At 38.3% G+C, this 24,037-nt stretch overlaps 1 protein-coding gene across 5 annotated transcripts; it reads right to left on the bottom strand.

Moving 5' to 3' along the window:
- Positions 1 to 1,811: 1,811 nt before the first annotated feature.
- Positions 1,812 to 23,167, bottom strand: MTO1 (mitochondrial tRNA translation optimization 1). Of its 5 annotated transcripts, none has more exons than XM_019417742.2 (12): positions 22,830 to 23,163; positions 19,438 to 19,637; positions 19,240 to 19,357; positions 17,119 to 17,408; positions 15,036 to 15,148; positions 14,758 to 14,948; positions 14,391 to 14,521; positions 13,242 to 13,446; positions 12,991 to 13,162; positions 7,939 to 8,057; positions 4,453 to 4,613; positions 1,812 to 2,664 (listed from the first exon to the last, which is right to left on the bottom strand). In XM_019417742.2, exons 1-12 carry the CDS (start codon positions 23,044 to 23,046, stop codon positions 2,503 to 2,505), a joined length of 2,079 nt encoding a protein of 692 aa, XP_019273287.2. In that variant the 5' UTR covers positions 23,047 to 23,163; the 3' UTR covers positions 1,812 to 2,502. The 5 variants fall into 5 exon arrangements, with proteins under 5 accessions (XP_019273287.2, XP_019273290.2, XP_019273289.2 ...); XM_019417744.2 differs by having other exon boundaries at positions 2,551 to 2,664; positions 4,453 to 4,584; positions 22,830 to 23,165; XM_019417745.2 differs by lacking the exon at positions 4,453 to 4,613 and having other exon boundaries at positions 2,530 to 2,664; positions 22,830 to 23,165.
- Between the last annotated feature and the right edge of the window lie 870 nt (positions 23,168 to 24,037).

A 24,037-nucleotide genomic window follows, 5' to 3' on the forward strand; every position in this document is an offset into this window, starting at 1 on the left:
AAGGAGGCTCCAGGCTCTGAGCTGTCAGCACAAGGCCCAACATGGCTCAAACTTGTGAACCACGAGATCCTGACCTGAGGTGAGATCGGCCACTTAACTGCCTGAGCCACCCAGATGCCCCTACCTTCTTTTTAAAATATAGTATTATGAACAGTGTTGCCTCTGTAGTAAGAATTATGCCCAGGAATAAACATAACTAAAAGTTAACCACTTTTTGAAATTACTAAATCAAATATCAAAAAGAATTCATCATTGCTAAATGATCAGCATTACAAATACTTTTCACTTGCTACTGATATTGACTACTTTAATGGAAAAACTAAAATTAGATGAAACAGGGGCGCCAGGGTGGCTCAGTCGGTTGAGCGTCCAATTTCGGCTTGGGTCATATCTCGTGGTTTGTGAGTTCGAGCCCCACGTCGGTCTCTGTGCTGACTGCTCAGAGCCTGGAGCCTGCTTCAGATTCTGTGTCTCCTCTCTCTGCCCAAACCCCGCTTGTGCTGTCTCTGTCTCTCAAAAATAAATAAATACATGTAAAAAAAATTAAAAAATAAAATTAGATGAAACAAATCCATGAAAACTGAGCTATATCTGAGCAGCTATATAGCATTATAGCAACAAAGTATTTGGCTGCCTCACACTCAGGCTTAACAAATAGATCTGTTAACTCAGGCAACAACAAATGTTGGTGAGGATGTGGAGAAAGAGGATCTCTTTTGCACTGCTGGTGGGAATGCAAACTGGTGCAGCCCCTCTGGAAAACAGCGTGGAGGTTCCTCAAAAGGTTAAAAATAGAACTACCCTACGACCCAGCAACTGCACTACTAAGTATTCATCTGAGGGATGTAGGTATGCTGTTTCGAAGAGGTACATGCACCCCGATGTTTATAGCAGCACTATTGCCAATAGCCAAAGTATGGAAAGAGCCCAAATGTCCATCGATGGACGAATGGATAAAGAGGATGTGGTATATATATACAATGGAGTATTGCTCGGCAATCAAAAAGACTGAAATCTTGCCATTTGCAACTACATGGATGGAAGTGAAATTAGAGAAAGACAAATATATGACTTCACTCATATGAGGACTTTAAGACAGAACAAATGAACACAAGGGAAGGGAAGCAAAAATAATATAAAAACAGGGAGAGGGACAAAACATGAGACTCTTAAATATGGAGAACAAACAGGGTTACTGGAGAGGTTGTGGGAGGGGGGGATGGGCTAAATGGGTAAGGGGCATTACAGAATCTACTCCTGAAATCACTGTTGCATTATATGCTAACTTGGATGTAAATTTAAAAAATAAAAATAAAAATACATAAATTAATTAAAACACACACACACACACACACACACACACACACACACACACACACAAAACCCCACAAAAAAACTAAATAGATCTGTAGCCAGAGTGACTTCAGGGCCCTTGATACTGTCTTAAGTATCTTCTTTGGCCTGAAGCTGACATGGGAGCTTCTCTCTTGATTGATACCAGAGATGTGAGTTAGCATTTCCAGGGACAAGCAAGGCTCTCTGGCCCACTTGTCTGCATTCATCTTCTTAGTCTACCTAGAAGGGTCGAGGTGTCTGAGTCAGCCAGCCAAAGGGCCCAGGTGGTCCTCCCACCCTAAACCCTATTACAACACAGAATTGAAGTACTGAAGAGGAAGAAGAGTGCCAGCACCATTCCAGTTTTTCTGTCAATTCTGACTTAAAAACAGGGAAACACTAGTCACGAGTTACTATGGATTATGTCTTCAGTGTTAAGAAATCGTGCCATAACAGTTTCATAAGAAAATACTGTATGATATGAAGTAACTACCTTTATTTTCCCTTTAACCAGGTTGCCAAAAACTTTTCCATATTGTGGATCAAAGGAAACTATGATCATTTCTGATCTATTTTACAAGATATTCATTGATGTTCAAAGATAATTACTGGTGAGGATTTCCTGGAGAAGTGTAGGAATCTTAGAAGTCAACTTTCGCCCTACATACTACATTTTTAAATGTTGGAAATCAACTGGCTAATTCTAGATGATTTTGTATAGTTTCAAATTTGAAGCCCTAAGAATTTGAGGGCTTTGAAATCGCCTCTTTATCCAAGCAAAAGACTACTAACTTTCAAAACAGGTTGAAACATAAGACTTTTACTTTGGTAACATTTAATGGACAAAGTCTTTATGAGTAAGCAAATCTGCAAGCTGAAGTGTTTTTTTCTGGTTTAGTTGTGGATCCACTATGATCTCTGTTTGACGAATACTCCCGTTACATTAATATGCTCACTGTATTAGAGCACCTAAGATGAAGAGTATAAATGAAGACTTTATAACTTTCTCAGATAAAGAAGCACAGTTATTATAATCTTTGCCCTCTTCATAAATTAATGATAAATCCATAATAACCTAAGGTTATTTTAACAGGTGCTAAAACCAAAATACAGTACTTATCTCCTCTCTCTGCTTGTACTATTTAAAAGTCTTCTATGAATACAAAGCTATAAGTGTCTTTCTTCCAGTTTGTCTGTCTCGCATAAGTATTGGTCAGTGTTGGACAATTCATCCATAGCCGCCTGTCTCTGCTGAGTGGTCTTCACAAATCGGAGCAGATTGATGATGGCAGCAGGTGTCACTCCAGGTATACGACTAGCAGCCCCAATCTAAGAATTAAAACCATAAGAGATATATGTAAGTGCTGAATCACTAAATTCTACTTCTGAAACTACTACTACACTGTATGTTAACCAACTTAAATTTAAATAAAAACTTGGAAGAAAAAAAATAATAAAACCATAAGATAAACATAAGTGAGCTATGTCAAAATCAAATTTGTTTTGCTCCTAATAACAATCTGTATATTATAGTTTATAAAATATTTTAAAAACTATTATCTTAATGTATCTTCAAAATAACTATAAAGTAGGTAAAGGGAATGTGATTATTATTAATACCTTCATTTTACAAATTAGGGAAAATGAGGCTCAGAGAAGTTCAAGTGACTTGTCTAAGAGCACATGACTAATAGATGGTTAGACTACCTACATTTTATTTTCATTAAACTAATGTAACCTCCTCAGCCATGTGTTGGACAGCACCCTATAATCTCATTAATATTTCTGTGGTATATTTTTATAGTGAAATGTATGAATATTCACTCGAAGTGGTATAAAGACTAAATAATCTCATGTCAGTTCAGGTCAAGTTTGATACCAGGTTTGTCTATGACAAACACTTGTCAGAGCTTTTTGTATCCTAGAATTGTGGATAAGGGATGTGAACTCCAATGACCTGTTCTGTCCAATTGAACTTTCTGTGATAATGGAAATTTTCCATAACATTTGCACTGTAACAATGTACTGTCCAATACGGTAGCCACTAGCCATATGTGGCTACTGAGCACCTGAAACATGGTTAGTATGACTAAAGAGTTGAATTCTGAGTTTTATTTCATTTTAATTAATGTAAATGGTCACATTTAGCTAGTGGCTATCATATTGGGCAGTGCAGCCTATGACTACCCATAAAAACCCAAGATGAATAGGATATACAGAGTTATAAAATTTAAGGCCTATTTGCTTGGTTTCCATGATGACTATTGCTAAGAATACCATGTTTATATTGACGGAATCACTCCTCCCTTTAAAAATATTTCTTTTTAAAATTGTTTTACAGGTCATATTTTTCTTAAATGCCTTTTACTTTATGAATCACCACTAAAAAGAGCCACCGCCTATTAAACTATGATACACCATCCATTTTTAAGATACAACTCAGTTTCAGAAATGTTAAATGTGCATCTCAGAATCAATAAATATAGCACTGTCAGTGTAGACCCTGACGCGGGGCTCAAACTCACCAACTGTGAGATCATGACCTGCGCCAAAATCAAGAGTCAGACACTTAACAGACTGAGCCACCCAGGCACCTCCTGAATATTTGTCATTAGAAGTCTAATACTGTATAGTATACAATAAAGTTTTTAATTTGTTCACAGATGTTTACACACACACACACACACGCACACACACACACACTTAGGCTGAAGCATGGGGTGAGGGACTTCTTTGGCTCCCCTCTAACCTCCTAGTAAGCCAACACTATGGATCTCCTAGGGAGGATTCTGAGCGGTGATTTGAAAACCACTCACATGTATTATATTTTAACCTAATGTGGTTTCTTTTATGTCATGAGTTATGGGTTAGCACATGTTTGGGACTAGAGAATAATTTTAATCAACCTAATTCTTCTAGTTATTTATTTAGACTGTTTTTTCATCTCTCAAAAACATACCAACATCTGTCATACAAAGAAATGTCCTAAGAGGTTAGATTTTTTAATGATGAAATAAAGTATTAATTATGTGTATTAATTATGTGATCACTGTAAATCCAGGTTTAAAAAAAATTAAAGCACTAGTTCTTTATCCTATCCACTGCCTGGTTTCTTACCGTCTCTGGGCGACTGAAATGTAGCTTCTCTCGAACTTCATAAGACAAAGACACATCTCTGAGAGTCAAATAATCTAAGTCTTTTGGCAGTTGGAGAGCTTCTTCTTGCTGAACTTCCTTTATTTGTTGTTGCTGATGGAACAACACTGATTCATAAATGGCTGGTAAACAGAATTAATTATGTTATGATTTATGATACTCCTATTAACAACTTAGGTTTTTAATGTTTATTTATTTTTGAGAGAGAGAGAGTGTATGAGTAGGGAAAGGGTGGAGAGAGAGGAAGACACAGAATCCAAAGCAGGCTCCAGGCTCTGAGCTGTCAGCAGAGCCCGACTTGGGGCTTGAACTCATGAACCGTGAGATCATGACCTGAGCTGAAGTCGGACGCTCAACTGACTGAGCCACCAAGGTGCCCCAACAACTGTGTTTTTATAGCTTTTTACAATTTACAAAAAAACTTCTGAATCTCTCATTCAACACTTTTTCCAACACCACAAGGTAAGTGGGGTAAGCGTACTCTTTTCCAGATGAGGAAATTGAGGATAAATCAGAGGGAGTATCTTGCATAGCAACTACAACATTCTGTCTGGTAGTTTATTGCATGCCCTTTCATCTCAAAAATTTGGAAAATTAAGGGGCACCTACGTATCTCAGTCAGTAGAACATGTGACTCTATTTTTTTAGAGAGAGAGAGAGAGACTGGGAGAATCTTAAGCAGGCTCCACATCCAGCACAGGGTCCAACACAGGGCTCAATCTCACAACCTTGAAATCATGACCTGAGCCAAAATCAAGAGTCAGATGCTTAACTGAGCCACCCAGGTGTCCTGAGCATGTGACTCTTGATCTCAGGGTTGTGAGTTCAACCCCCATGTTGGGTATAGAGATTATTTAAACATTAAAAGCAAAATCTGGAAAATTAAAAATAGAAGATACTGCTTTTCCACTCTGCAAATTTTCCCTCTCAGTGCAAACCCTCAATGGACTATGGCTTTGAATTTTGAGCCCTAAAGACAACCTGTTTTCCTAAGAAAATGGTTTTCAGAATTATGTCCATATCAAGCTGTAATTTTTAAAAGTGGGGTTTTTTACATGTAAAACAATTTAAGGTTTTTATTAAGAAACGACGTTGGATAATTTAGCAATTATTTTGTGAAGCATTCTGTTCTAAGAAAAATAAACTCAAAACCTGTTTCAAAATCTAAATTGAGGTGGTCATTCTATCCTGTAAGAAAGCCGGCTTTCCCTAAGATGTTGTGATAATATCTGCTTCTATCACTTGATTAGCAGTCAGAAAAATCTCAGCTATGAGCCTGGCTCTATCAATGAACCTGACTATGGGTACATCATTATCCTTCTGGGCCTTAGCTTCTTTATCCACAAATTGTAAGGGCTGACCCAGATGCTTTGCCACTCACCAACTGTGTGATCTTAGGCAGGTTACCACTTATTTGTAAAATTAAGACAATAATGCTAATACCTATCCTTCACAGGACAATTCTTTTTCTTTCTTTCTTTTTTTTTAACGTTTATTTTTGAGAGAGAGAGAGAGAGAGAGAGAGAGAGAGAGAGAGAGCATGAGTGGGGGGAGGTGCAGAGAGAGAGAGGGAGACACAGAATCCGAAGCAGGCTCCAGGCTCTGAGCTGTCAGCACAGAGCCCGACATGGGCTTGCAACCACAAGCTATGAGATCATGGACCTGAGCCAAAGGTGGATGCTTAACCCACTGAGCCACCCAGGCGCCCCCACAGGACAATTCTAAATACCAAACAAAATACTACATGTAAAGGGCTTAATACAACATCGTAATATGACAAGTTAGCACAAAAAACTGTCATACAAATATATTACTCATAAATAGACCTTACAGAGGATCATGGGATATAAGTGAGGGAATGTATATGTTAAAGGTATATTTACTTAAACTTTCAAATCTATATATAATAAAACATGAGAAAGAATGCAAAGAAGAATCTGAAACTGATTTCTGCCATTACGAAACTTGCTATCTGGTACAGAGGGTCCATGTGGTGATTTGAGAACCACTGATATATCTTATATTTTAACCTAATGTTTCTATTGAGCCATGGATATAGAGTCTTTATATGTGCCAGAGTCTTTAAAAAACAAGGCAAAACAGTAGCTACTTCATGACTGAAGTCAGGGTTTTCTATGAACAAGTTAATGATAATTATTCTGGATTATTCTAACTCAAACCTGATGATTTATGGAACAAAGTTGCAAACCAAGTTTAAAATACAGAATTTAATCACCTGTCCCCAGGTGGTAACATCCTGAATGTTCAATTAAGTAATTTTTACTTCATAGAGAAATCATGAAGTTGAAATAAAAGTACATTATTTTCACACATCAGTGTACTACTACTGTCTTGTCATTTGCAGTTTTGGTGAGTTTCCCATTGTTGCCAGACTTTGGTTAACTTGCATGGTGGGATGGTAGGTAGCACCTGGGTCATCCTATATGCACAGCCAAAACATAGCAAAGTGGTAGATCTCTCTGGAACTAAAAGAAAATGCCATCGATACAAGGAATGCAGCATTCTTACCACCTTGGCTGGTCCCCAAAGAATTTAAAGTGCTTTCCTATTTGAACAGTACGTCATTATCCACCTTTTCCTACCCTTCTCCCTATCTCTTTCACTTCCCTGCCTTTTTCTCCACATAATTTTCCACCCCAGGGAAAAACATCTATCAAAACGCAGAAGCTGATGTTCTCAGTATTTTTATGTTTGAAATTTTTCATAATGTAAAACTTAAAAAAATACAGTGCAACTACCAAGTCATCTGTAGCTTTGACGGTCAGTATGAGAGCACGATATGTGTCATAATGTACAGGGGCAGGCTCTGATTTCTTTGCCTGATACAAAATAAGTATTTGTTAATGGTAGAGTATTCCAGTATATTATCAAAGCCAAAGACACTATTATTTTTCTCATTATTAGAATATCAGAGGAGAAAAATGTAAAAAGGAAGTTTAAGGGACACTTGAAATGTACTCACAAACTACCTAGGGATACTGTTAAAATGCAGATGTGCTGGGCGCCTCGGTGGCTCAGTCAGTTAAGCGTCTGACTCTTGGTTTCACCTCAGGTCAAGATCTCATGGTCATGAGTTTGAGCCCAGAGAATCCCTGCTTAGGATTCTCTCTTTCCCTCTCTCTGCCCCTCCCCTGCTCACTCTTTGTCTCTCTCTCAAAATAAATAAACTTAAAAAAAAATGCAAATGTGTTTACTCAATTAGGTCCTAGGTAGAGTGTGAGATTCTGTATTCCTAACAAGCTCCCCTGTGTTGCAATGCTGCTAGGCTGGGAACGCCACTTTGACTAGCAGAGAGCCTAAGACTACGCTGGTTCTATGGTAACAATGCCTCCTCTTAGAGCTTTTTCTTAATGGAGCTGATTTCCATAAATTGCACAAATGGAAAAGAGAACACATAGACATGTTAAGTAAAAAATTATTTTCTACCTTCTATTTTCAGTCTTTCAGCTAGTTCTCTACATGTAATGTACTTCTTCAAGGGCGCTGGAACAGCTGTGGCTAATAACTTCATGTCAACTTCCTCATACTTCAGAACATCTAGAGCTCTGCAAATACACAAAAGTTTCATTAAGATAGGAGTCCCCCCCCCCCCCCAAAAAAAATAGGGGTCCATATCATGTAAGCCAGATTAAGAACAAGATCCCTTGGAAATAATGCCAAATCTCTGAATTAATACTATTTTCAAAAGATACTCTGGGGTGCCTTGGTGGCTTAATGGGTAAGCGTTGACTTTGGCTCAGGTCATCTCACAGCTTGTGGGTTTGAGCCCCACATCAGGCTCTGTGTTGACAGCTCAGAGCCTGAAGCCCACTTTCAATTCTGTGTCTCCCTCTTTATCTGCCCCTCCCCTGCTCATGTTCTGTCTCTGTCTCTCAAAAATAAACATTAAAAAAAATTTAATAGTAAAAAAGAGATACTCCTAATTCTTTCCAAGTACAGTCACCAAATGCAGTGACATCTGCAACACAGTAGAACCTCAGTAAGACTAGTGTGCATTCTCCCCAGTTCTCTTCTTTATCATGAGAAATAAGTTGTTGGTAAAGATTGCAATCCTATCATCCATTTGTCCTCCCTTTCTTGTAAAGACAAAATATCCTCTGATAGCAAGGATTTGACTGAATTCTCTAAGAATTTGTGTCCTGTGAGTCATCATCTTGCATGCCCAAAATCAGCTGAAGACCTCTTTCTTGCTTTTGCAGAACTCTCCAAGTAAGAACAAAAGGCCCTGTGTGTATGTTTTAGTCTCTCCAAATAAACTGATGACAAAATGATGGTCAAGGGCTTTTCTAATAAATAAGGGTTCCTAAGTATTCTTCCAGTTGGGTATATTCTAATTTTGTATAATCTCCATTTCAATTTCTACCGATTAGGAACTTTAGGCAGCTAATTCTCAGTTCTACTTTCACTATGAGCTCTGGATAGACTAAGTCCTCCTGGGCCAAAGCAAGGGGAGAGGAGAGCGATATACGCAGCTAACAGAGATGACTACTAAAGTTCCCAGGCATCTTTCATAGCTCACCAAGAGAACATGCCTAAGGATAAATGCTGACAGGTATTTCAGGTGAGATTTGCAATAACTTCATTCATCGACACTTATTAAGATCCAACTAGAGAGAGAAACTTCAGGTATGTTTCATCTCCAGAAGTTCTGGTGTTCCTTAGGCCAATTTAATCCCTTTTATACTGATCTCAGATTCCTTCTTGGTATCACCCACCCCCATCTCCTTGCCCTCCCTTAACATGGTGTGAACTAGACCAATTGTTGCTCTGTTAATTATTACTGACTTCATTTACGTGGCTTTTTGGTTATAATTCATTTAAACGGTTATTGCCAGGGCAATTAAAAGCAGTACATAATGAGTTCCATTGCTGCCAAGACCTTAGTTCTGCTTGGTTGAACTATGACACTGCCCTAGGCTGACCTCATTCCTGTGCTCCCAAGACTGCAAAATTTTCTGCAGTTTACTTCTCATTTTGTTTGGTTCTCACCAGATTCACCGATCTGTACAATTTCCCTACATTTACTGTCTTAATTCATTTTGCTTCTATTTACTAATTTTGATCTTCCCTCCAATAGATTGCATCTTTGATAAATTCTGTCCATCTCAAACCAATTAAATTATCAAGTCAACAAAAAGTCAGATCTGTCCATCCAAGGGTCCCAAGTCTTCCGAGGCCTCCCAGCCAACCTTCTTTACTGTTTATTCTATTGCCACAGTCATGCATTATCACCCTTTGCGGATGGATGCTTGACTCATTTCTTCCTCAGATGGCCTGCTCTAGGAATGTCCAGAAATTCTGGGCAGCTCTGCTGTGCTCCCAGAGACAAATTAGGTCAATTAATTACAGAGGCCTCATCTCATAAGCTACCATGAAACCATAAAACCCTAAGCTCCCAAAGGAAAACAGCTGAATTGTCTTTTAAACTACAGAACATACTGGAACACACCTAATGACTAACCAAAAAAAGCATTATCTTGGAATCTAGCAGGATGGTGATCTCAAAGAATAGCCCTTGACTGTCCAACTTAATATTTTTTTCAAAAAATAATTTATTTACAAGCCTTGGAGCTGTTCTCAGGTCCAACCTTTAAGACCTGCTTTGAATCAAACGTAAGCCTCAAGAGTTCAGAGCTCTGACACAGAAAGGACAAGTTATCACACCTCAACAGAATGTAAGAGACACTCTGACACATCAGTGTATTTCCCTATAATCCTGGCAGGAAATGTGTGTGTAGTTATTTGTGTATCTCTTCAAAGTCTGGTTCAACTTGTGTTTAGCACAGAGCCTAGCATGTACACAGTAAGTGCAATAAGTGTATTTTGACCAATTTTCTATCTCTCTAGCTTTATATATCTAGGCATTGATAAACTGAGTTCATTTAGGGAGGCTGAATGCTAGACTAAATATTCTGCTGAAATCAAATGGTGGGGGGGCAGGGGACGCCTGGGTAGCTCAGTTGGTTACGAGTCCGACTTTGGCTCAGGTCATGATCTCAAAGTTTGTGGTCCGAGCCCCATGTCAGACTCTGTGCTGACAGCTCAGATTCTGTGTCTCCCTCTGTCTCTGCCCCTCCTCCACTGACACTCTGTCTCTGTCTCTCAAAAATAAATAAACATTAAAAAAAATTAAAACAAAAAGCAAATGTGGGGACTGAGACCCTAGTTTCTCCTGAAGGGAAAGATAACCTGAATTAAAAAGAAAAGCATTTGGCTAAATTATTGTTTTTTTAATCACCTTAATAAAATGGCTACTCTTGGGATTAGTTTGGTGAAGATGTAAAATTGATAGCCTTTTCATTCATATTTTTATTCATCGATTAGCATTTTAGACTGTGTTAGAAACACTCTGCTTGCAATGTTACCTCAATACACATTGGTCACGTTTAATGCAAATTCTAATTATATAAGTTTGAAATAGTGCAACATTTGTCAAAAAAAAGCATGATGTTACATATTTGTTGCACAAAATCTAAAATAATGTGAACCTTCCTAAATTTAAACAAACACCTGAAATACCAAGTGGATTATAAACGATGTTTATACAACTGCCATTTCCCAGTGCCACTTAGCTGGTAAATAAATCTATCCACCATCCTCATTTGTCAATCAGGCTGTCGTTCCTGTGACTAAGATTCCCTAGTTTGGGTGACTACTATGCAGGTTCTTTAATACTTATCATCACTATAATTAAAAATCTGCTTAATATCCTCTATTATCCACCAGTGCTCTGGGAAATTCCTGTGAAAATGAAAACCGGGGAACAGAAGTTATAAATGATAAGACACCATGATGAGATGAAAGCCAAACACGGACATGTTATGCCAGGCTGTTAATCAACGTGAGAGCACTAGAAGATGAGAGATAATAAAAAGCAGCATTAAAATAGGTGTACCTTTAAGTTCACAAAATCCCTCACAAGGAAAACAAACTTAAAAAAAAAAAAAACAAAAGGAAAAGTATATTGGACTCATAACTGCAAGATAATGCCACCATATTTGCTTCTGAGCTACAATGATTTTACATTTCTGCCTTCTGGGAACCTCCCCACCTGAATTAGCATACATTTTTTTTTTTTTTAACTAAAAAAAGTTTTTTTTAATGTTTATTTTTGAGAGAGAGACAGCGCGAGCGGGAGACGGGCAGAGAGAGAGGGAGACACAGGATCTGAAACAGGCTCCAGGCTCTGAGCTGTCAGCATAGAGTCCAATGTGGGGCTCGAACCCACAGACTGTGAGATCATGACCTGAGCCGAAGTTGGACACCTAACCAACTCAGCCACCCAGGCGCCCTAGCATACATTTTTTTTAATGGAAAAATGAGTGGTGAAATATGCAGATTTTGAACTGTGTAAGGTCTTTAGGAATGTATCTATGAAGCAAAAGCTCTATATTAATGTCCTTTAGACTCAGAGTCCATATAACCAAAATGATGAAAGGACAAAAAAAATCCCTCTAAAATGTAGCATGGGATTGTTCAAGTAAGTCTACAGAATTTAAAATACTCCACTTGGAATGCAAGCTGGTGCAGCCACCCTGGAAAACAGTATGGAGGTTCCTCAAAAAACTAAAAATAGAACTACCCTACAACCCAGCAATTGCACTACTAGGCATTTATCCATGGGATACAGGTGTGCTGTTTTGAAGGTACACATGCACCCCCATGTTTATAACAGCACTATCAACAATAGCCAAAGTAGTGGAAAGAGCCCAAATGTCCATCGATGGATGAATGGATAAAGAATATGTGGTATATGTATACAATGGAGTATCACTCGGCAATCAAAAAGAATGAAATCTTGCCATTTGCCACTATGTGGATGAAACTGGAGGGTATTATGCTAAGTGAAATTAGTCAGAGAAAGACAAAAATCATATGACTTCACTCATATGAGGACTTTAAGAGACAAAACAGATGAACATAAGGGAAGGGAAACAAAAATAATATAAAAACAGGGAGGGGGACAAAACAGAAGAGACTCATAAATATGGAGAAAAAACTGAGGGTTATGGGAGGGGTTGTGGGAGGGGAGATGGGCTAAATGGGTAAGGGGCACTAAGGAATCTACTCCTGAAATCATTGGTGCACTATATGCTAATTTGGATGTAAATTTAAAAAAATAAAAAATAAAATTAAAAAAAATAATAATAAAATACTCTGCTTAATCAGAGCTAATTGTTCCATACTTATAGAAGAATGCAGATTAACTATATTTCTTGGTGTGTACCCTCTAAATCTTAGGAAAGCCAGAACTCAATGGGAACGACAGAAATATTATATTAAAAATGAAAAAAGTAATTTAGAATCATACATATTTTTAATACTGAATAAAGAGATAAGTTACATCTAAATGATTCTGGGAAGAAGCCATGTTCATTAAAATGTTCATTTAAAATAGGGAATCCACAGGTAATGTTTCTCTGAAACAATCTCACTTTTCTGTTAAAAGTAAGAAAAGTCTGTATTAAAAGTGCATACCTGAGAGGCAGACTTTTACCAATACTTATAGAAGCCTCTGGAATTAACTTTTTCCATTTAGAACTTGAAAACTCAATGGATTTTAGCACAGAAATGCCTTCTTCCAAAGAAGACTTCATCCAAGAAGCTCTTTCATATCGTTGTTGGGACACACAGCCAACTTCCTTATACCCTAAAAGAAGGGGAAAGAATATAATGAGAGAGGTTTTACAGAAGAGTAAATATGGTTGCAGGACTCAGTGAAGAGATACCTCGGAACGTGAGCCTGCTGTCGGCGTTATCAGGGCGCAGTGACAAACGGAACTCTGCTCGGCTCGTGAACATGCGGTATGGTTCGTTGGTACCCAGTGTGGTGAGGTCATCAATCAAGACTCCTATGTAGCCTTCTGTTCGGCTAACGACAAAAGGAGGCTTGCGTTTGACCCGAAGACTTGCATTGATTCCAGCTATCACACCCTACAAGAGGACTGAAATGTTTAAAAGGCCATTATGAACTGAACAACGAGCTACGCTATTCAGAACACTATCTGGAAAAAACAGCACGGGATAGTAAGAAAGCAAGCACTGCCCTGAAGCGATAGAATAGAGAAAGAAAATGTGATCCTTATTCAAAACCAGAATACAGGTAATGTACCACTTTAGAATGCTATATTTCATTGTTTTCAAAAATATTTAACATTCCTGATAAGCCTCAGGTGGGCTAATATATTGTTTTAAATCCACCCATAAAGCTCTTCTAGCCTTTTCCCACTTACAAGTAAAAATAACATAACTTCTCACTTAAAAGGAATATGTTAATTTTCAATAATGTTTTGTAAGAAGAACTAAATTTTGTTTATAAAAAAATTTCAGGGACGGCTGCCTGGCTCAGTCAGTACAGCGTGCGACTCTTGATCTCAGGGATGTAAGTTCAAGCCCCAGGTTGTAGAGATTAGTCAAAAATAAAATCTTTAAAAACAAAGTCAGAAAAAAATCTAATCAAATATGGTATCAGACCTAGGAGCTCAAAATGAGAATTAAAACCAAAAGTTTTTGGCACAGCATAAGGAATACACTCAATGATATTGTAACAGCTATGTAATGGGACAGCTGGTAGCTACATTTGTGGTGAACACAGCATAACGTATAAACCTATCAAATCATTCAGTTGTACATTTGAACTAATGTAACATTTGTGTCAACCGTACTCAAATAAAAAAATTAAACAAAAACAAAAAACAAAACCCACAAGTGTTTTCAAAATAGCAGCCATCCCTGTATACCCTGAAACAGAAATAAGTCTTCAACTACAATGTATGAGTTGTATAAGATCTATATAGTTATCATAACAGACGTTTAAAGGAGAAACACCAGTTAAATAGTCCTTTTGTGTTTATAACAATATTTGAACAACGTCTTACTTGAGCTGCAGCTTCCTCATAACCAGTAGTGCCATTTATCTGGCCAGCAAAGAAGAGCCGTTGCACCAAATGAGTCTCAAGAGAAGGAGTGATCTGACGGGGGTCTAAATAATCATACTGAACACCATAACCTGACCAAAGAATAAATGATATAAAGTAAGTAAAAACAGAGCTGGATTTGCCTCAAAGTAGAGATGCAAAGATGATCACTAAATGCTCTTGAAAAACAAAGAATATATTTTAAATGCATAGGTGTTGGGCTTTGTCTTCTGAGGCTCTAAGCAACCATGACTATAGCTAAGACCTCTTCACTATCTACTAATGCGATGCTGAGTTGATACTGAAGGGCAGCTGTGATTCTCTTTACCTGGCTGAATCATTTTAGCTTTCTCCAAGCCTTTGATGCATGTGATCATTTTCTCCTGTAATTCAGCTGGTAGCGTCACAGATAACCCTTGGGGGTAGATGAGGTCAGAATCCATTCCTTCAGGTTCCAACCAAACCTGATGAAGACGGTTTGGAAAACGCAAAACCTTTGATTCAATGGATGGACAGTATCTAGAACAAGACAATGAAATTCAAAAATTTAATGAAGCAAGCAAAAGAAGGTTGATGTCACTCCTTAAAGTAATGTTCTGTCCTTACCGGGGTCCTCTTGTAGTTTCCTTAATGTGACTATTAAGGTGAAGGTTCTCAAGGACAATCTCATCCACTTTAGGGTTGGTGTGAGTCAAGTAACATGGCAGCTGATCTTCTGGCTAAAATATAGGAAGTACTTAAAACACTGTTTTGCTTCTTTACGAGTTTATCTTTTCCTTAAATAAATTACACACATGATATGCACTTAATTTTACAAACATTAAACCTATGCATAATGCTGAGCACTACTTAGGGAGTATTCTTGCCAAAAAAACCCCAAAAGGTGAACCTAAATTTAAACAAGCCTCCAAATCTACCAGTTTACAGGAAATATAGAAGACAGAAGAACCTATTTAAGGTACCAGAAGGATGAAATCAGAGAAATCCAGAATGTGGGAAATTCTAGAGAACAGATGGCTCAGTTTCTTCCACATATAAATGTGAAGAAAAAAAAAAAAAAAAAACTGGGGGAAACTGTTATAAGGCATATCATCCAACTCAGTGTATGGTCCTTATTTGGTCCTTGTTTGATAGGTATGATAATGGTATTGTGGTTGGTTTTTACAAAGTTCTCATCTGTTAAAAACATATACCAAAGTATTTATAAGTGATATCTGGGACCAAAGCTTTAAAACCTAGTAAGAGGAAAAGTGTTAAAGAAAGATGAAACAAGAATGCCAGAAAATGTTACTTGTTGAAGCTGACTGATGGACACAGAAATTATACTGTTTTTTTTACTTTCTATAAACTTGAAAATTTATAATAAACAGATTAAGTGTGTATATATATATATATATATACATATATATATATATATATATATATTTATACTAAGAAAGTTGCATCACAATTTACATTTTACCAAAGCAAAAATGTGACTTGCTCAAGACAGTGGAATATTTGGAGCCACTTATTAATAAAACACTTACCAGAAACTAGGACCATCAATTATTAGTCCTCAATTCTAAATACACAATGTTTTTTTAATTCCAAAGATAGGCAAAAAGTATCCTGTACTCTTCAAAAATACCAGTATCATGAAAAACTGAGGAACTGTTCCAGATAAAGAGAAATGACAATTAAATGTAATACGTGATCCTGGATTGGAAAAAAAGGGTTGCTATAAAGAAGAATATTGGGATAATCAGCAAAATCTGACTATGAACTTTATATTAGATAACAGCAATGTATCAAGGTTAAATTCCCCAAATTTCATTACTACAATGAGGTTATATAAGAGCATGTAATTGTGCTTAGTTGAAATACATACTGAAGTATTTAGAAGTAAAGAGTCATGATCTCTGCAACTTACCCTCAAATGTTTTGGGGAAAAAAAAGAATAAGAATAAACGTGTGTAAGGTACCTGGGTGGCTTAGTCAGTTAAGCATTTGACTCTTGGTTTTGGCTCAGGTCATGATCTCATGGTTTGTGAGTTTGAGGCCTGCATCAGGCTCTGCACAGAGAGCAGAGAGCTTACTTGGGATTTCTCTCTCTCTCTTCCTCTCTCTGCCCCTCCCTGCACGTACGCACATGCACTCTCTCTCTCTCTCAAATTTAAAAAAAGAATAAATGTGTATATTACTGTTTTATAGATTAAATATATGTATCTATATATTTCTGTATATAGAAAGATAAATATGGTAAAATATTAACAATGGGTGAATTTCAGTGGTTTACAGGAGTTTGTTTTAATGGTCTTGCAATTTTTACATAGGTCTGAAAGTGTTTCAAAAAATTTTAAATAGGCAAAATTATTGAAGAGATGAAACTTAACAACTTATTGGGAAACACCCAGTTAGCCAAATTAGCTAATCCTTTTAAAGATCATTATTTTGCACCCCAAGTAATAGTGATATAAAGTGAATTGCGAAGAGTAGAAAGAAGGAAGGGAAGAAGAGAGAAGGAAGGGAGGGAGGAAGGGAGGGACAGAGGGAAGAGGGAAGAAAGAAAGGAAGGAAGGGAAGGGAAGTGAGGAAGGGAGGGAGGGAGGAGGGAAGGTGGAAGAAAGGGAAGAAGGAAGGAAGGGCTATATCCTGCTGTGAATGGCCACTGTCAGCTGTAAAGTTAGATTTTCTTAAATTATCTTACCTTAATCCACACTGTCTCACTGATAAAACTGAATGGTATGGATGGATTATCTGGTGTCTGCTTGTTTAGAATGCTGAAATTAATGGACTCTTTGGCAATTCGGGGTGGAGTCCCAGTCTTCAGTCTTCCCACCACAAACCCCAACTTCTCCAGAGTGTGAGCCAACCCTATGGAAGGCTGATCCCCTAAACGTCCTGCTGGATGCATTTCTAATCCAATTACAATCACGCCTCTCAAGAACGTCCCAGTAGTCAGAACCACACTCTCTGCATGTACTGTGCTTCCATCCGCTAAAGGTTAAGAAAGAGTAAAAAGTGTGCCTGTTATCAAGGATCAAATTGGAACGTGACTATTTTAAATTAGAATTACAGGGAGGAGAATTACATCAGGCCATGCATGATCTCATGGCATGGGATCTTGGGGATTGAGACCCTCAAGGGGCTCAATGCTGAGCCCAGAGTCCTCCCTCTCTGCTCCTCCCCCACTCATGCACACACTCATGCACACACTCGTGCGAGCATGTGCATGCTGTCTCTCTCTCAAAATAAACAAACATAAAAAAAAAGAACTACAGGGACTCCTGGGTGGATCAGTTAGTTGAGTGTCCAACTCTTGGTTTTGGCTCAGGGTACAATCTTGCAGTTTGTGGGTTTGAACCCCACATAGGGTTTCCAGCTGATGGTGTGGAGCCTGCTTGGGGCTCTTTCACCTCTCTCTGCCCCTCCCCCACTCATGGGACTGAAGTCCCAAGGAACATGGGATGATGTAACACAGCAAAGTAGTAAAAAGAAGGCTCAAAATGACATTTGTGCAGAAGGCCCAGAGAGCAATTGCCCTGATTATAGCAGATGGGTTGTAGGGAGCTGGGGAAGTTGATGTCTCTGGGAGGGAAGAATCAAAGAAAAAACAGAATTGATAGATTACTTGACGATTGAGAAATGACAGTTTTTTCCTAATGAAAAAGCTGAACAAGTACACAATTAAAATAAGCAAATAAAAAATAAAGCAAATATTAATCCAAAGCAAAGCAAAGAGGTATATGAAAGGAAACAAACATAATACACTACTTAGCTCTACAATGAATATTTAAAAAATCATAACAATATAAACATACTATCAACCAAAATTTATGGCATAACTAATTAGAAGGATTGAGGGAAGGAAAATAGGGGATTAAAGAGAACTGCTATAAAAAAGGTTAATAGATAACATCTAATACTGATAATTTAGGGAGTACAAATATAAGAATACTATTTAGAAATATGTAAATACATAGAAACGAAACTGCAGTAGTTAATCTGTAAAGGGAGATAATTATAGAGATAATTGTTTTTCCATACAAACTTTTAAATTCAATTTGATTTTTGTAAAAATTATGTGCATGTATTATCTTAATGAAAAATTAATTTATAACTTCTGGGGCACCTGGGTGGCTCAGCTGGTTAAGCGTCTGACTTTGGCTTAGGTCATGATCTTGTGGTCTGTGGGTTCGAGCCCCATATTGGGCTCTGTGCTGACAGCTCAGAGCCTGGAGCCTGCTTCAGATTCTGTGTCTTCCTTCCTCTCTGCCCCTCCCCTGTTCACACTATCTCTCTCCCTCTCAAAAATAAATAAACATTAAAAAATATTTTAAGAAATTTGTAACTCCTTTAAATAAAAAACATAAGTATAGTAACATTGTAAAATACAAATTAAAAAAACTTAAAGCAAGAAGTAGGAAAAATAGAGGCACTTGGCTGGCTCAGTTGATAAACGTGTGGCTCTTGATCTTCAGGTTGTGAGTTCGAGCCCCACGTTGGATGTAGAGATTACTTAAAAATAAAATCTTTAAAAAGAAAAAAAAAAAGAACTAGGAAAAATAAAAATTACAACAGAAGGACCAGGAGAAAAACACATGTATGTAGGCTATAAAGTCTTACTAAGATGGTATAAATGAGCCCAGAATTTGACTAAGCTTCATGAAGGTCAAGATGAAAGGAGGAATATAATTTTTTATACAGTTTTCCTCTAGGAAAATATAATAATTTCCTAGAATAAGCAAAACATCTCCATGCTCTGCTCTAAACTTGTTTTTTCACATGGAGTTTGACACTGTTATTATCATCTATCACCAGTACAAACCTAAAACCACGCCACTGACACGGCATTTCCCAGTGTACTCAGGCTCTGGTTCTGTAAGAATAAGATCTTCTACAGCTCCCTCCTGAACAGTAAGCAGCGGTGTATTTAGGATTTCTTTCTGTCAAAAGAGAATGCAAGTTGAAGCATAACAGTTAAATAATCACTACAGTCTCTCCTGTTTTGATGCCCCATTCTCACCTGCATGTTCTGCTTATAGAGTTTCCTATCAATTTGAGCTCTCAAACCCCAAACAGCTGGTCCCTTACGCCGGTTTAATACTTTGTAATGTACACCAGACTGGTCACAGATTCTAGAACAAAGCCCATCCAAGGCATCAACTTCCCTCATTAAGTGCCCTTTGCCAATGCCACCAAAGGAAGGATTACAGGACATCTGACCTAAAGAGAACAGACAAAATAAATATATGAACATGTGTACATAGTGAGTTTAATAGAGAAACGTCTGTACAAGTGACTAGAATCATCTGATAGATTAAAAAAAAAACCAACAACCCTGAAACAAACACTAGAAAGGAACTTAGAAAATCCCAATGGGATGCAAGAGTTATTCAGGGCATCCTGGAAGACAAACCATTGACTATAGTTTCTTTTAAATATTTTCCTTGACACATTTTTACTAGTTCATTAGGTTGCCTTTTCCTTTAAAATGTGGTTTTGAAATCCTCACTTCATGAAACCTTCCCAAATCCAGCATACTTTTAAGAAGTCCCTTGGCACTAATTCCCTGTTATAATGAATTATGTCTTCCATAAATGCCATCTGCTGTTTCCTTTTTGCTTATTTTGCAGAAATGATTAAATTATATGAGCTTCCTGAAAGTAGAAACCATACTTTAATCCTTCCCCTTAAATTCCCCTAGTCTGATTTGCAAGTCTAAACTCATGAGGTTTCCTCAAAGGTTTTTAGGGGAGGTGGAGGAGTAGGGAAGTGATCTCAACATCTGTAGGTCTATTGAAGCCACCACCAAGCCGTCTACAAGTTTTTATAGTCTCCATAAGCAGGCTGAATAGCGCTGTGATTAGGAGTATGGGTCAGGAATGAGTGAAAGGGATCTGGCTCAGTTCCTAGATCTACCACTTATAAGCTCTGTCATTTTGGGGGCGCCTGAGTGGCTCAGTTGGTTAAGTGTCCAACTTCGGCCCAGGTCATGATCTTGCAGTCTGTGAGTTTGAGCCCAGCATTGGGCTCTGTGCCAATTTTTGGATTCTGTCTCCCTCTGTCTCTGCCTCTCTCGCTCTCACAGTCTGTTATCTCTCTCTCTCAAAAATAAATAAACACTATACGCTCTGTCATTTTGGCAAGTTATCTAATTTTCTCTACCTCAGTTCCCTCCTGTAAAAAAGAGATGATAGCTACAGTAGATTATTTCCCCCCTTCGATTCACAATTTTATTTAGGTAAACACTCTGCTATGAGGCTTTGTACTCAGGGAGTGTGACCTAAACTCAGTAGGAATAAATCTTTAATGATCTAAGTAATCCTGTTTCTACTTGCCAGTGTTTGGGTTAAGAGTGGGAAATAAGTCACGAGGGATGAACTATTGGGGATGAAGTCTCTAGAAATGGGATTTATTTTCCTCTTTAAAGAGATACAGGAGTAGCGGAGGGTGCCTGAGTGACTCAGCTGGTTGAGCGTCTCACTCTTGATTTTGGTTCAGGTCACGATCCCAGGGACGTGGGATCAAGCCCCGTGTTGGGCTCCACACTGAGTGTGGAGTCTGCTTGAGATTCTCTCTCTCTCTCTCTCTCTCTCTCTCTCTCTCTCTCTCTCTCTCTCTCTCTCCCTGTGCCCCTCTCCCCAGCTCACACTCTCTCTCTACAATAAAAAAAGGGGTGCCTGGGTGGTTCAGTTGGTTAAGCGTCTGACTTTGGCTCAGGTGATAATCTCACCGTTAGTGACTTTGAGCCCTACATGGGGCTCATTGCTGTCAGCAAAAAGCCCGTTTCAGATCCTCTGTCTCCCTCTCTATCGCTCTCAAAAAAAACCACTTTAAAATAAATAAATGAGGGGTGCCTGGGTGGCTCAGTTAGTTAAGCATCCAACTTCAGCTCAGGTCATGATCTCACAGGTCATGAGGTCAAACCCGCATCGGGCTCTGTGCTGACAGCTCAGAGCCTGAAGCTTGCTTCAGATTCTGTCTCCCTCTCTCTCTGTTTCTCTCCCGCTCGAACTCTCTCTCACTTTCAAAAATAAAGATTAAAAAAAAAAAAAAGAATAAACAGGCGCACAAGAGCACAAGACTTTTCCGTTGTGAAATGCAAAAATAGTTTTCCAAAAAGTATTATTTCCAGGTTAGTAGAAAATAAAAGACTTTCTGCCTCTAACTTCATTATTGGCAGATATGACTAAATCACATCACGACAATTCTTGTACTCTGCATTCTTACATCAGCTGAACCTTCTAAGTCAAAGCTATCTTTCTGAGGCCAAGTAGAAATATTTAAGATGCTCCACTATATTAAATTACCTTAAAAATGAGATTTTGATTTAAAGACAGATTTGCGATCCACTAAGCTCATCTATAAGAATTATTATCTCTGAAATGTATTTATTTAAAAAGAAAACGGACTGTATTGTATTGGTGAAATAATATGAATATGGGTTTGGATAAGAATCCCTTTATCCCTCACAGAACTACATTACTCATATTTCATGGTCATCTTAGTTCAATAATACTTTTCATTAGAGTTTTGAATTATTATTGAAAGGCAGTATCCAGTCTTTATTTTTTTTAAATGTAAACAACACTGAAATATATCATAAGCAAAGTATAATCTTTTGGGTAATCTTATCAACCCTCTCTAAAAGAATCACTGTTAACAGTGTATGTTTCTCCCCACTTAGCAGCTGAATGGTAATTTTTAAAAAGTACTTCAGTATACAAATATGTGATTTATTCACAATTTTTGCAAAACACAATTAATATTTCAAGTACTGTTCACTCTTAAGCAAAATGCAGGAGGTAAAAATAGGCATGCATAATTTACAGAATGATGTTTTAGCTAGCATCTATTATGGTGCTAGAGAGAGGTCTTGCTTTAAATTATAGCTGTCCACCCATTGCCTCTTAAGTGTGAAAAAAACACTGCTAGTTCCTGAGCACAAAATCAGAGGACCAACCCCTAGCAGAGATATAGAATGCAATAAAAAGGATCATCCTTCTTCAAAAGGGCTTCAGAAAATCTCGGGAAAAACACAACTGTCGTTTAATAAGTAATTCCTAATAAATGTTAATTCACTCTTTTCCCAAAGCCACAAGCTAGCAAAAGGTAAATGGCAACAAGGAAATAAGAAGCTATCAGCTTGTATTCTCAAATTTCCCCCCTTTCCCAAGGCACGGCCCCCAACTCCACCTCCACCAACTAACTACTTCGGTGAGCAGCAGCGCAATCCGTGGTCCAAAGAACAGCCCAGTCCAGGGTTCTGGGAAACTCAAATCAGGATAAAACCACAGACACTAGGATTCTCGCTAGCTCTGAGAGAGGGAACAGTCTGCCCATCCGGGAAAGGGTGAAGGGGCATATTGGAAGCTTGCGTCGTGGGCCAACCTCCACTCTACCCGCGCTCCTCACCGATCGTGTCCACGCGGTGGGTGAGTAGCAGGGTCCGGGAGCCGCAACGAGCAGCAGCGGCGGCTGCCTCGGTCCCGGCATGTCCTCCGCCGATGACTATCACGTCAAACTTCGTAGCCAAGGGCGCCGCGCTGTCACCGCTGAACCGGGCCAACGTAAGGCGCTTTTTGGTGAGGGAGGCCGCGACCCAGAGACCGCAATTTCGGAGAGAAAACATGGCTGGAGAAAGGCCGAGTGTGACTCTAAACCTGACCCGAGCTAGGCGCAAAAATTTAGGGTACGAGGGAAAGTCTGCAGGACGCAGCCATCTTTGTTCTGATGTCAGAGCGTCGCAGTCCACGTTCAGCGTCTGCGCTGATTGGGGCTTTGGCGGGACTTTAAAGGCGAAGCGAGACCGGGTTAACAGTGCAGGTGGCACGACCAGTGTGAGCCCGGTTTCGTGGTCCATGCAGGCTTTTGATCACCAATGGCTGTGAATTGGTGGTTCCTACGTGGTCGTTTTTGTGTTTTCTGGAGAGTGGCAGCTCTAATCGCCAGGTGGTCACCTACAGTGATTTTGATCAGTTTGCCTTATCAGATTCTTTGAATTTTCTGATATACTATCACCTGGACTTCTGTTTGATATTATAGAGTAGTCTCTGAATAAGAGTAGATTCGAAAGCAGTTAAAATATATTTGTGGATGAAAGATTCATGATGGCTAATAGGGGAATGGAATGGTTGAAGGTTAAATGGCCAGCCTTTTGGAAACACATTTTTAAAGCCTTCCTTAGAAAGGAAATCTTAAACTGGTTAGTGAAACAACCCATGTGGCAGTTTTATTGTTCTAGTTATTAAAATATATCAAATACATAATTTTGTTGTCTTACTACGTTAACAATAGCATTCGTTATACACAATTTAAACCTTACAGAATTAAACTTTGTTAAAAAAAGAAGCAAACTGAAAAATAATATAATCATAGTATTATATGTGCAAAATAATAGTAGCATTAGTATTTGTATTTTAAAAAGCTAGGAGGCATTGGCAACAAAATGCTGACAATGATCACAGAGGTGGGGATTAGAAGAGCTGATGGCAGTTATGGGTTCTTTAACTCTCAATGTATTCTGGACTCCATGCCATGGATATATAAATCTATCACATTTTAACCATAATTTATGTAATTAACTCCAATTACTGGGCATTCGGATTGTTGATCATTTTTAA

Source organism: Panthera pardus, unplaced genomic scaffold (assembly GCF_024362965.1).
Source record: "Panthera pardus isolate Hobbes unplaced genomic scaffold, ASM2436296v1 HiC_scaffold_17, whole genome shotgun sequence".
Lineage (NCBI taxonomy): Eukaryota > Metazoa > Chordata > Mammalia > Carnivora > Felidae > Panthera > Panthera pardus.